The sequence below is a fragment of the Trichechus manatus genome, unplaced genomic scaffold, assembly GCF_000243295.1.
Source record: "Trichechus manatus latirostris isolate Lorelei unplaced genomic scaffold, TriManLat1.0 scaffold00040, whole genome shotgun sequence".
NCBI classification, from domain to species: domain Eukaryota; kingdom Metazoa; phylum Chordata; class Mammalia; order Sirenia; family Trichechidae; genus Trichechus; species Trichechus manatus.
In genome coordinates, this window is record NW_004443976.1 from 10,352,944 (window position 1) to 10,367,832 (window position 14,889).

At 43.8% G+C, this 14,889-nt stretch overlaps 2 protein-coding genes across 2 annotated transcripts in view; one reads left to right on the forward strand and one right to left on the reverse strand.

The window, feature by feature from the left end:
* The window catches only part of NTN1 (netrin 1), a 270,775-nt gene that overhangs the window by 160,839 nt on the left and 95,047 nt on the right, over nt 1–14,889 (reverse strand). The window lies entirely within an intron of this gene.
* On the forward strand, nt 3,502–4,000 carry LOC101343426 (glutaredoxin-1-like). Its single transcript, XM_012555515.2, is given in 2 exon segments — nt 3,502–3,769; nt 3,771–4,000. Coding segments are annotated over 2 exon segments (321 nt in total). The 5' UTR covers nt 3,502–3,532; the 3' UTR covers nt 3,855–4,000.

The following is a 14,889-nucleotide window of genomic DNA, read 5'->3' on the forward strand; positions in this document are numbered from 1 at the left end:
AACCAGGGAAAGAGACCACAAAAAAAGAAAATTACAGACCAATATCCCTCATGAACATTGACGCAAAAATCTTCAACAAAATTCTAGCCAACAGAATTCAGCAAAATATCAAAAAAATAATTCACCGTGATCAAGTGGGATTTATACCAGGTATGCAAGGATGGTTCAAATTAGAAAAACAATCAATGTAATCCATCTCATAAATAAGAGACAAGAACCACATGATCTTATCAATCGATGCAGAAAAGGCATTTGACAAATCCAACACCCATTCATGATAAAAACTCTCAACAAAACAGGAATAGCAGGGAAATTCCTCAGTATAATTAAGGGCATTTATACAAAGCCAACAGCCAACATCATCCCAAATGGAGAGACTTTGAAAGCATTCCCCTTGAGAATGGGAACCAGACAAGGATGCACTTTATCACCACTCTTATTCAGCATTGTGCTGGAGGTCCTAGCCAGAGCAATTAGGCTAGAGAAAGGGCATCCAGATTGGTAGGGAAGAAGTCAAAGTATCTCTATTTGCAGATGGTATGATCTTATACACAGAAAACCCCAAAGAATCCACAAGAAAACTACTGGAACTAACAGAAGATTTCGGCAAAGTTTCAGGATACAAGACAATCGTACAAAAATCAGTTGGACTCCTTTATATCAACAAAGAGAACTTCAAAAAGGAAATCACCAAATCAATACTATTTACTATAGCCCCCCAAATATAATACTTAGGAATAAATCTAACCAGAGACGTAAAAGACCCATACAATGAAAACTACAAGACACTACTGCAAGAAACCAAAAGACACCTGCGTAAGTGGAAAAACATACCTTGCTCATGAATAGGAAGACTCAACATTGTGAAAATGTCAATTCTACCCAAAGCGATCTACAGACACAATGCAATCCCGATCCAAATTCCACTGGCATTTTTTAATGAGATGGAGAAACAAATCACCAACTTCATATAGGAAGGGAACAGGCCCCAAATAAGTAAAGCATTACTCAAGAAGAAGAACAAAGTGGGAGGCCTCACATTACCTGATTTTAGAATCTATTATACCACCACCACAGTCAAAACAGCCTGGTACTGGTACAACAACAAATACACAGATCAATGGAACAGAATTGAGAATCCAGACATAAATTCATCCACCTATGAGCAGCTGATATTTGACAAATGCCCAAAGTCTGTTAATTGGGGAAAAGATACTCTCTTTAACAAGTGGTGCTGGCATATCTGGATATCCATCTGCAAAAAACTGAAACAAGACCCATCCCTCACACCATGCACAAAAACTAACCCAAAATGGATCAAAGACTTAAATATGAAATTGAAAATGAAAAACATCATGTAAGAAAAAATAGAGACAATGCTAGGTGCCCTAATACATGGCATAAACACAATACGAACCATAAGTAACAAGGCACAAGCACCAGAAGAGAGACTAGATAAATGGGAGCTCCTAAAAATTAAACACTTATGCTCATCAAAAGACTTCACCAAAAGAGTAAAAGACAACCTACAGACTGAGAAAAATTTTTTGGCTACGACAAATCCAATCAGCGTCTAATCTCTAAAATCTACAAGATACTGAAAAACCTGAACAACAAAAAGACAAATAACACCATTAAAAAATGAGCAAAGGATATGAACAGGCACTTTGCCAAAGAAGATATTCGGGCAGCTTAGAGATACATGAAGAAATGCTCACAATCATTAGCCATTAGAGAAATGCAGATCAAAACTACACTGAAATATCATCTCATTCCAACAAGGCTAGCATTAATCCAAAAAACACAAAATAATAAATACTGGAGAGGTTGTGGAGAGACTGGAACACTTATACACTGTTGGTGGGAATATAAAATGGTACAACCACTTTGGAAATCAATCTGACGCTTCCTTAAAAAGCTAGAAAAAGAAGTACCATACAATCCAGGTATCCCTCTGCTTGGGATATATCCTAGACAAATAAGAGCCGTCACATGAATAGATATACGCACAATCATGTTCAGTGCAGAGCTGTTCCCAACAGCAAAAAGATGGAAACAACCTAGGTACCCATCAACAGACGAATGGATAAACAAATCATGGTATATCCACACAATGGAATACTATGCAACGATAAAGAACAATGATGACGCCGTGAAACATCTTATAACACGGAGGAATCTGGAGGGCATTATGCTGAGTGAATTTAGTCAGTCACAGAAGGACTAATATTGTATAAGACCACTATTATAAGAACTCAAGAAAAGGTTTAAACACAGAAGACAACATTCTTTGATGGTTACGAGGGTGGGGAGTGAGGGTCAGGGTTATTTACTAACTAGATAGTAGACAAGAATTACCTTAGGTGAAGGGAAGGACAGCACACACTACAGGGGAAGTCAGCACAACTGGACTAAACCAAAGCTAAGAAGTTTCCTGAATACAATCAAACACTTTGAGGGACAGAGTAGCAGGGGTAGGGATCTGGGGACCATGATTTCAGGGGACACCTAGGTCAACTGGCATAACAAAGCTTATTAAGAAAATGTTCTGCATCCTACTTTGGTGAGTGGCGTCTGGGGTCTTAAAAGCTTACAAGCGGCCATCTAAGATGCATCAATCGGTCCCAACCACCTGAAGTAAAAAATGAAGAACACCAAAGACAGAAAGAAAGTAATAGCCCAAGAGACAGAAAGGGCCACATAAACCAGAGACTTCATCAGCCTGAGACCAGAAGAACTAGATGGTGCCCAGCTACCACCAATGACCGCCCTGACAGGGAACACAACAGAGAGCCCCTGATGGAGCAGGAGAAAGGTGGAGTGCAGAACTCAAATTCTAATAAGAAGACCAGACTTAATGGTCTGACTGAGACTGGAGGAACCACGGAAAGCATGGCCCCTGCATTCTCTATCAGCCCAGAACTAAAACAATTTCCAAGGCCAACTCTTCAGACAGGGATTGGACTGGACTGTGGGACATAAAGGGATACTCGTGAGGAGCGTGCCTCTTCGCTCAAGTAGATACAAGAGACTAAATGGGTAGCTTCTGTCTGGAGGTGAGATGGGAAGGCAGAGAGGGTTAGGAGCTGGTTAAATGGACATGGGTATCAGGGGTGGAAAGGAGGAGTGTGCTGTCACAGCATGGGGAGAGCAATTAGGGTCACATAACAATGCATGTATAAATTTTTGTATGGGAGACTAACTTGAAACGTAAACTTCATTTAAACTGCAATAAAAAGCAAAAAAAAAAGCAGTAGAAGCAAAATCAAGAGGCAAAGGACAAACTTGGGGAGATTATTTACAATAGATTTAACCAATAATTTATATTGTAAAGATATAAATAATTCTTACATATTAATAATAAAATATTAATCCCCCATGGAAAAATACACAAAGGTCACGATTAAGCAGTTCCCAGAAGAAAGAATACAAATAGCTGACAGATGTATGAAAAAATGTTCAAATAGGGTTTACACTCAGAGCTATACCTGCAACTGAGGGGGCCCTCCTGGGGAGATAGCAGCTTGTCAGCATGGCTCAGGAGTTTGTGAACAGCAGAATCCACCCTGGGAAGGTGGTTGTGTTCATCAAGCCCACCTGCCCCCACTGCAGAAAGACCGATGAGATCCTTTCCCAATTGCCTTTCAAACAAGGGCTCTTGGAATCTGTTGATATCACAGCCACCAACAACGTAAGTGCAATTCAGGATTATCTCCAACAGCTCACAGGAGCAAGAACAGTACCTCGGGTTTTTCTAGGTAAAGATTGTTATCGGTGGATGTTCTGATCTAATAGCTTTGCAACAGAGTGGAGAGTTGTTGAAGAGGCTAGAGGATATGGGGGTTCTAAAATAATTACAGAGCCCCCTGGCTGATGTCCCCTTGGGAGCTGGATGGCATCACAAAGGATGACAGATTTCCTGGTGGATGGATCTGGGACTATTCCTTCCCAGCTACAGCAACTGTTTACTTAAAATTCTGGAATATTTTAACCAAAAAAAAAGGGGGGGGATATTTGGCAAAAATGGCTTTTTTCTTTTGGATCATTATTAAAAAGTAGACCAGCTTGCCCCAAAAAACAGGGCCAAGAAGGTTAATGTATCATACACTCTTGAGTTTCCTCTGGGTTGGCCTTTTGGGTTCCAAAAGACCAGACTGAGTCCTGGCTTAGGATTCACTCACTGACCAAAAGGTGTTCTTCCTTTTTGGCATGTTTCTCCTACAAAGTGCTCTCTATGTGCCAGCACTCCTCTACCTCTAAAACCAGTGTTTCTAACCATGTTTATCTCTGACCCCCCAGGATGAGTCTGTACTTGGTCTTCTGTGACTGCCCAGCAGCTGAAATTATTTCTCTGATCTGGACCTTATGGAGTTTGTACTATGAAATCAAAAGGCGTTTTGAATGTGCTCTTTCAAACTATGTGCATCCCCCCCTTGCCATCCCCACCACACCCCACCTTGAGAATCATGCTCTGAACCAGTGTTCTCAACACTGACAACTCACAGATCTCATTGGAAGTGTTCAATAATTCTGTTCAGGGTCTGAGGACCCAATGTGGGACACTCGGCCTGAAAAGTTAAGCACTGCTGGTCTTCACTTGGTACCACAGGGGTCAGAGGCACAGAAGCAGGTGCTGCGATCATGTGGCAATACTCTTACATAAGATGGTTGTCTAGATAATCCTGAATAAATGTGTATTAATTTGATTTAGGTTATCAGCAAAATTATAGAAGACTTGCAGCTCCCTCCCCTAAAAAAAAAAATCTGTGAAGAAGCCAAGGAGCCAAATTTGAGAAACACTGTCTTGAATGATTCTGTCTTTCTCTCTTGCTCTTTTTTTTTTTTTTTTGACACTTAATTCCTTACTGTGAAGTTTAATTTTTCTATTCTAGAATTACAAGGTTAACTTAATTTTCTTCTGTGGTCTCTGGTACAAATAGTCGATTTCTAATAAAGAAGTATGCATAAATGATGAAAAAAAGTTCAAATAAATGTATACTTTTCAAAGCAAGATGCTATTTTTTTATCACTTAAACTGGCAATTTTTTAAAAATGATAACACACAGAATTAGTGTGGGTACAGGAAAGTCACTATGCTTCAGCGCTGCTGATGAAAACACACAAATAAGTAAAACTTATCTGACAAGCATTTTGCCAGTACGTATAAAAGACGCAGTGACTGTGGTGGTTCAGTGACAGAACTCTCACCTTCCACACGGGAGACCCAGGTTCAAGTCTCAGCCAATGTACCTCATACACAACCATCACCTGTCTATCATTGGAGGCTTTCATGTTACTATGATGCTGAACAGGATGAGGAAGAAAGGCCTGGTGATCTCCTTATAAAAATCAGCCAATGAAAACCCTATGGATCACAATGGTCTGATCTGTAGTCGATCATGGGGATGGTAAAGGACCAGGCAGCCTTTCATTCCATTGGCATGGGGTTGCCATGAGTCAGAGTCTGACTTGATGGCAGCTAACGACAATAACAAATATATGTAGCACAAAATTTGCCATTTTAACCACTTCGAAGAACAATTCAGTGGCATTAATTATATTCACCACGTTGCACAACCATCACCTCTGTCCATTTCTAAAACTTTTCTGTTGTGCCTGGGGTCGCCATGAGTCGGGGGTCCTACTCAAAGGCAGCTAACAGAATAAAAGTCTCAGAAGACTTTAAAATGTACATACCCTCTGTCATGGATTGAATTATGACCCCAAAAATGTGTGTATCAATTTGGCTGGGCCATGATTCCCCGTATTGTGGGGTTGTCCTCCATTTTGTGATTGTGATTTTATGTTAAAGAGGATTAGGGTGGGATTGTAATACCTTTACTAAGGTCACATCCCTGATCCAATGTAAAGAGAGTTTCCCTAGGGTGCAGTCTGCACCACCTTGTATCTTACAAGAGATAAAAAGAAAGGGAAGCAAGCAGAGAGTTGGGAAACTCATACCACAAAGAAAGCAGTGCCAGGACCAGAGCGCGTCCTTGGGACCTGAGGTTCCTGCCCTGAGATGCTCCCAGACCAAGGGAAGACTGATGCATCACAAGGACCTTCCTCCAGAGCTGACAGAGAAAGTCTTCCCCTGGAGCTGACACCCTGAATTTGGACTTTTAGCCTACTGGACTGTGAGAGAATAAATTTCTCTTTGTTAAAGCCACCCACTTGCGGTATTTCTGTTACAGCAGCACTAGATGACTAAGATACCCTCTGACCTACCAAGTGTGGTTCTAAGAATCTATCCCAAAAAAAGAATTAAATAATGAGTGCAGAGGTTTAGTTTCAAGGATGTGCTTCACGGTGCTATTGGTAATAGGAAAAACTTGAAATAAAAACCTTAAGTGAAAAACTGGTTAGAATTCATGCTAAGCAATCATTAAAATTATGGTTCAGTAGGATAGGCAGATTTCAGTAAGTTTAAAACAGCAGGTTACAAAATAGTCTTTGTTTGAACATAAAATCCTGTTTTTAAAAACTGGACATATCTATGCATTAAAAGGTAAAAGAGAAGTGTATATACCAAAATATAAACTGTATATACACCAGAAATTTCCCTGAATAACAGGATTGCAGGTTATTTTCTTCTTTTAGCTTATCTACATTTTCTAAATGTTCTAAAATGAATGTACTTCTGAAACAAGAAAAACATTTTTAAAATTATTGGTACCATGAGGTTCTTTGAGCTTCTTGGATTTGGTTTTGGTTTGCAGGATTAAGGTCATGGTTTCATAGGACATCCTAATTAACTGGTCTAACAACATGTTTAGTGCTTCTGTTCTACCTCCTAGTTCATTGTGTAGTATCTGGGATCTTAAAAGCTTGCAAGCAGCCATCCAGGGCACAACAATTGGTTCTGTTCGCCTGAAGCAACAGAGGAAGAAGGAGAGTCAGGAAGAGAAACAGGATATGGAATGTGTGGCTAACTGCCCCCATGAACAACTGCCTCCTTTGCCATGAGACCAGAAGAACTGGATGGTGCCCGGCTATCTTTACTGAACATTTTGATCAAAAATTCCATAGATGAATCCTGATCAAAAGGGGGAAAATGCAGAACAGAATTTCAAATTATCATGGACTCCAGATTTTATGGAACCGTGGAGGTTGGATGAATCCCTGAAACTACTGCCCTGAGATAATCTTTAAACCTTAAACCAAAAATATTCCCTGAAGTCTTCTTGAAACAAAATAATAGTTTAGCCTAACCAGTGAAAAATGACTGCCTTGAGCATCATGCTCTTCTAAGAACTATCTGTCTGCGATCAAACTGACAACAGCAACTCAAAAGATTAAACAGGAACCTTAGGGGGCAATGGATTTATGTTAAAGGGGGAGGAACAACTCAGAAAAAGAGGGTGAGAATGGTTGCACAACTAGAACAATGAAACCAATGTCACTGAATTGTACGCGTAGAAACTATTGAATTGGTGTATGTTTTGCTGTGCATATTCAAAACAACAAAAAATTCACACTAAAAAAAAGTTATTTGTCAATGAAAGATTAACACATAAAACAGTTCCCTTCTGAAAGCTTGGGAGAGGAGCTCGGGGTCTTTGGAAAAGTCACTTAGGGACAACAGCTGGCTCGCTGATGATGCCAAAGAAACGAGGTTATTGTAGAAAGTGAGACATAACCCACACTTCCAGAGACCTTTCATTTGGCACTGCCAACTCTGTAGCCTGGCATCCAGACCTTTCTCCAGCTAGCTCTTCTTCAGCCCATCTCCTTTGGTCGGCTTCACCCATGGCTGCCCCGCCGGGCTCCTGGGCTGCACGGTTCCTTGGGAGGATGTGGAGGCAGCGGCAAGGTGGCCCGGCTCCTGCCAGCCCTGCTCCCGCCAGCCCTGCTCTGCCTGCACCACCTCAGGCTCCGCAAACACCCCAAGAGCGGCTGAGCCTCCTCACCACCTGCCTACCTCCCTGCCCCCTTCTCTTGGCGCCCAGTCTGCAGAAGCATTTGACTTTCTAATTCTCCCTTCTTTACAACAAAAAGCTAAATGTTCCCCAGGCACTTGGCCTGGTTTCTGTCCCGGAGGCGAGAGATGGCCAGGGAAGGAAGGCAGCAAGAAGCCAGTCCCAGAACAGTCTCCAGAGCAGCGGACTCGCACCCATCAGGCTTCATAAACCAGCATCAACATCCCCATCTCTCTGCTCATAAATGGCCCCAGACATTAAATGACTTCCTTGCTCGATGCCCCAGAGTGAGTCCTTAACTGTCTTGGAAAGTGACAGAAATTACCACTCCACCGCAGGATGCCCACACCGTCCCCGGTTCCCACCAAAAGAAGCAGCAACGCCTGAAGCTGAGGAGGCAGGTGTGAACACCATGCCCCGTCCACCTACCCATGGACTGTCCTCAAATGCTCATCTCCCCACTCGCTTTCAACCCCGCAGGGCAGACAAAACATATGGGTGGACGCGTGGGCCTTGGATTTGTCAGGGATGGAAGAGAGCAGTGTTAAGTTTGCTTAGTAACCACGCTGCTGTGTTACAGCTTTGTTAGTGTACCAAAAAAAAGTCTATTTGGCGACTCTAACAAGTCCTCGCCAGAAACTGCAGGAGGCCGGTGGAGGGAGCCAGGCTGTAAAAAGGAAGATGAAATCCGACTGGAAAAAGACTATCACAGGCAAGTGACCGCAGCTGAGAACACAAAGCTGCGTCTCCAGGTCTGCGGTGTTCAGGGTGAGCCGGAGGAGGATGGTCCCGGAGTGGCTGAGCCACTGACACTCAGGGTGGCCTTAGCGGGAACGGGAGGCGTGAGAGCAGGGGTCCTCGGAAGGGGCAATTAACACATTCCAACCAAAAGTGAGGAACCCCCTGGGGACTGGGAACAGGGAGCATCTGAGAAAACTTTAGGAAAGACTTCCGTTACCTTTGGGGTAAAGAAAAAGTTTTAGAAATGGACAGGGGTGATAGCTTACAACATGGTGAATGTAATGCCACTGAGCTGAACACTTCAAAATGGTTAAAGTGGCAAATTTTATGTTATACATATTTTGTTGCTGTTGTTAGCTGCCATGGAGTCGGCCACCAACTCCTGCAACCCCGTGCACAACGAAACACTTCCTGGTCCTGCACCATCCCCACGATCAGCCGTGGATAAGGCTGTTGGGATCCATAGGCAGGGACAGATCCACAGATCGCTTGGCTGCAGATAAGGCTGTTGTGATCCATAGGCAGGGACGGATTACCCAATAAGCAAGGTACACACAGGCTTGATTGTGCTTACTTACTAATCTGTAGTACACAACTTCACCTGGTTTTCAATGTGGTGAAAGCACAATTAAGCCTGTGTGTACCTTAATTAGTGTAAACTGGCAGATACCGTGCTTACTAGTTAATACACCCCTGTCCATAGGGTTTCCTTTCACTGGCTGGTTTTCGAAAGTAGATTGCCAGCCCTTTCTTCCTAGGCTGACAGTTTGTCAGTTCCACTGACATCTGTTCAGCATCATAGCAACACACAAGTCTCCAATGACAGACGTGTGGTGGCTGCACATGAGGTGCCATGGCCAGGAACCGAACCTAGGTCTTCTGCATAGAAAATGAAAATTCTACCACCAATGCCTCATATATAGTTTACCACAATAAAAATAATTCCAAAAAAAAAGGCACTAAATAAACAACTCAACATGAAGTAAAATTAAAAGGCCATTTAATTAAAAAATAAATAGAACTTTCATTACCATGTACTTTATCAACAAGAAACTGTCATCATCCAGAAGCTTCCTATAATTTGCTTATCAAGGAATAAAAGGTAGGAAATAGAGCGTAACCAAAATATGTGTTGTTAATTTATTAATAAAGAGTTAAAGTGCAAATTAGGCTCCTGATACCTGGTTTTCTCAGTTCTCCACCATGGAGCAAAGCCTATCTCCTGGGCTGGGCATGTTGACTTCCAATCAGTCATCACCATTCCGATGGCGGCCACCCAAGAGCCAGGCATGGTGCTGGGAGAAATTAATCAGCAAACCCAACCGTTTAAATAGTTCAGACATATCCCGTGTGGCAGGGCTGGACAGGTGCGAGAGAGGGCTTCATGACGGTCGACCACAAGGAACCCAAAGCATGGCTGTTTCTCTGTGTTTGGAATTGCTCAAACTCTTGATACTGGAAGAAGAACAGATTTCCAACCCTGAGGTCCTCCACGCCTGCTTCCAGCCAGCTCGGAAATAGTTACCCGGCTCAGTCAAGCTGCCAGCCCCGTCTGAAAACCCATAACCTGCAAAGAAGGTAAGTGAAGCAGAAAAATCTTCCATCTGTGCTGTCTGAATGTGTTCCAGGCTTCCGGGTCTGCGCCGAGGTCTCAGTCCTCAAAGGCACAATCCACCTGGGAGTGGTGGAGAGGCTGGACTCTGAGCCCGTCCACCCATCTGTTCGTTGCTGGGGTGCTGGGAGTTCCAGAGAACTGTACAGCATCTCAGCTGGAAGGGACCTCAGAGGACATCTAAGGCCAACCCTTCATTTCCCAAAACAGAGACTGAGGTCAAGAGAGGGAAGAGATCGACCCAATGTCACACAGTAAGCTCGTGATAAAGCCTAGGTCGAGGGCCTAGACCTGGTGCAAATAGTTAACACACTCGGCTGCTCACCTAAGGTTGGTGGTTCAAGTCTACCCAGAGATGCCTAAAAAGAAAGGCCTGGCGATTTACTTCCAGAAAAATCAGCCACTGAAAACCTTATGGAGTGCAGTGCTACTCTGACACATATGAGGTCACCATGAGTCAGAGTCGACTCAATGGCAACTGATTTTTTTGTTTGTTTGTTTTTTAGAACTCAGACTACCAACTGTCTGTCAGCTTGTCATACCATGGTGACTTGCATGTTGCTGTGATGTTGGAAGCTATGCCACTGGTATTTCAAATACCAGCAGGGTCACTCAGGGTGGACAGATTTCAGCAGAGCTTCCAGACTAAGAGAGACTAGGAAGAAAGGCCTGATGATCTACTTCCACTAATCAGCCAATGAAAATCTTATGGATCACAGATTATTGTTCATACTTTAACTTGCTTACTTTGGACACATCATTAGAAGGAACCAATTGCTGGAGAAGGACATCCTGCTTGGTAAAGTGAAGGGCCAGGGGTGGTGAGGGAAACTCTTACTGAGATAGATTGACACAATGGTCACAGCAACATACCAATAATCATGAAGATGGTGCAGGGCCAGGCAACATTTTGTTCTGCTGTACATGGGGTCACCATGTGTCAGAGCCAACTCCACAGCAACGAACAACAGGACCCAAAACTCCTGATCCCTACCCACCAGGGATCCTTCCGGGTCTTCAAGGGCAAGACAATGGGAAACTTCAAATCATGGAACACTTCTATGGCCAAAAGACCCCTGAATTCAGTTGACCTGCAGACAGATGCCCACCTCGGTGCCCACCAACTCCCTCATCAAGGCCTCAGAAGCTGCTGTAATTTTCTCCTGCCTCCTTCTTTCCCCAACCCGAGCTGCCTGTTCTCCACCAACACTGGATTGATGGGGTTGGGGACCAGGCTGACCCACTCCAGCACGGTGATGTGGCGCTCAGCTCTGGACGCAGCAGCCTTGTTCTCAGGAAGATCACAGAAAACTGTGCCACAGACTGAGAGAAGGAGGGGACAGCAGCAGAGGGAGTGGGACAAAGAGGCTTCCTTCAGCATCTTGCTAGAGCTGGTGTTTCTATATATATCTGTCCCTGACTAGATTATAAGCTTCCTGAGAGCAGTAAGCCCAAGGAGCCATCTTTGTTACCCTGAGAACTTAGTGATTCCTAACCCTGGACCTCTTGGCCCAGACCCTAAGCGTTTAGAGGAGTGATTAGGATCCACTATACCATCCCTGAACCTCAGGACCAGGTTTGAGAAATCAAGTGACCACAGCACGGGAGCACTCAGGGTCAGTCTCCAAATAGAATCAACTCTAGGAAGCACACCTCTGGCTGAATGTGCACCTTGTCTTCAGCCTTAAAAAAGAAAATAAATAAGAAGTAGAGGCTATCGCTTTCTTCATCAGATCATGAATTCACTTCAAAGCTATCAGGGAAATCTACACAGGTCCAGGGTCCCAAACAAAGGCAGGCCCTGAACAGAGTGCTGTGAACACGCCTCTCAGCTTGAGTTCTGAGCATTGGAGGGGAAGAGCCCCTGGAGAAAGGCCAAAGATGGCTGTATTTGCAGAAGTGACTCCTTCTTTTTTCAGCCCCAGGGCTCTCAGATGTGGGAGGGAGTAGATGCTTCAGACCCCCAATTGCTGTCTTCCTGCCTCAGTCTCTCCCTCCTCAGCTCAATGTCCACTGAGCAGGACAGTCATCCTTCTACAGCCATATCCAGTCATGTCCCCCTCTCCCATCCCTCACTTAAAACTCTTTAATATCTTCTTCCTGATGTCATCAAGATGAAGTCCAAATGCTCGATACGGCAGACAAGGGCTTGAAGGATGGGACCCTGCTCCACCCTCCAGCCTCATCTCTCACCCCTCACCGAGTGCACTGCAGCCACCCAGAACATCTCTGGGTCCTCACCTGTCCCCAGCTCTCTGTCATCTCTGGGCCTCTGTGCTGAGACCTCCACTCCCTGGAATGCTTCTGGTCGCCAACCTAACCTCAACCCATTCAACCAACTCCTGCTCATCCTTCTACTGTGGTGGGTAAAAATACAGCTTGAATCCTAAGTCTGACACTGAGAAACCTACTGTGACCTTGGTCAAGCTACTTAACTTTTATGGGTCTCATTTTCCTCATCTCAAAAATGGAATAATTACTTTATAGGGTCACGGTGAGAAATAAATGAGATAATGAATGCAAAGAGCTTTGCATAGTACCAGGTACATTGTAGTAGGTACCCAATGAATGTTAGCTATGGTGATGATGATGGTGACAGTGATGACAATAGTGATGAAGGCACAGATGATGACAATAATGATGATGACAGCAGTGAGCAGGATGGTGAGGATGATGATGATGATGGTGATGGTGATTCTGATGGTGACAAGAACAAGTGATGATAATGTCAGTGATGATGATGATGATGATGACAACCATGGTGATGATGACGATAGTGGTGATGATTTGTTTGATAATGATTTCATTCCTCCAGTAAGCCTTCTCTGGCCCAGTCCCATGACTCAGGGACCTCCTCCTCCTATTTCTATAGCACAGCCTGTGGCACTTATCACCCTATATTATAACTGCTGGAGTGTAGTCCCCTCTAGAGTGTCAGGCCCTTGAGGGCAGGATCCATGTGGTGGTCTCCACTGTATTTCCATGACTTTGCATAGAAACTAGCATGAGACAGATGCTTAAGAACTAGTAACTGGATGATTTTAATGTTTGTTAGTTTGTTTTTGTTTATGCAGATACCATGACAACTTACCTCCCTACACCTACTTCCACTTGCTACCACTAAAATAATAATAATAACCTTCAAGAAAAGAATGGGGGAAAACAGTGATTTTTTTTTTTTAAATGAGAAAAAAATGAGATGCTACCTGGTGTTTATTAAATAGCTTTAATAAAGTATCCATTGGGGCAGAAATGCATCTCCCTTAGGCTCCATTACTTACTGAAAGAGATCACCTAGAAGCCTACTGCAAACAGCCCTGACGTGGAAATCACGTGTATGGTAACAGTGAGAACCGGGAAGGAGAGTGCTTAGAAGAGCAGACAACTCTTCCGGAGTCTGAGCTGGGGCTTTGGTCTGGTTTGGTCACTGCTGAGTCCCTAGTGCCTTGAACACGCCTGGCACATTGCAGGTGTTCAGAATTTATTTCTTCATTGACTGAATGAAAATAGCCATATTGGCAGCTATCATCTGAGTATACAACTATGCGTGGGGCACTGTGCAAAGTCCTCTCATACGTGTCATTGAGATTGGCAGTTTTATCATTTCCATTTCACAGATGAAGGAGCTGAGGCTTAGAAGAGTTAGGGCTAGGGTTGGAGGGACTGTTAGTGATCCTATGGACTTTGTGCTATACATGCAGGAACTGGGTGGGGCTCAGGCAGAGACAGCTAATTGTTCTCAGTATCCATTCCCTCTCTTCTTTTTATTTATTGGGGGATGTGGTCACCAGCTAGATCTAGACCGTACTTTTCAGGATACCTTGCAGCTAGGTGTGGCCATGTGTCTAAGCTGGAGGCAACAGACTATGAGTGGAACTGACATGTGCAACTTCCACATCAATTCTTTAAAGGATACTGTTCTTGCACCACTTCCTCTATTTCCCTCTTCTGGTAGGCTGTAAGGAAGACAGGGTGCTGGTGGACCAGCTTTGACCATGAGGATGAGGACTACATCCCAGAGGGTGGCACAGCAACGGGGTAAAAGGCTGGGTCTTGCATGACATCATGGAGCAGAGCTGACTATCTACCCAGCCACCTTCTTGTTGTTGTTAGGTGCCATCAAGTTGGTTCCTACTCATAGCGACCCCACGTACAACAGAATGAAACACTGCCCTGTCCTGTGCCATCCTCACAATCGTTGCTATGTTTCAGCCCATTATTGCAGCCACTGTGTCAATCCATCTCATTGAGGGTCTTCCTCTTTTTCACTGACCCTCTACTTTACCAAGCACGATGTCCTTTTCCAGGGACTGGTCCCTCCTGATAACATGTCCAAAGTATACGAGACGAAGTCTCGCCACCCTTGCTTCTAAGGAGCATTCTGGCTGTACTTCTTCCAAGGCAGATTTGTTCGTTCTTCTGGTGTCCATGGTATATTCAATATTCTCTGCCAACACCATAATTCAAGGGCAACAATCCTTCTTTGGTCTTCCTTATTCGTTGTCCAGCTTTCACATGTATATGAGGCAACTGAAAATATCATTGGGTCAGGCGTACCTTAGTCCTCAAGGTGATATCTTTGCTTTTTAACACTTTAAAAAGGTCTTTTGCAGCAGA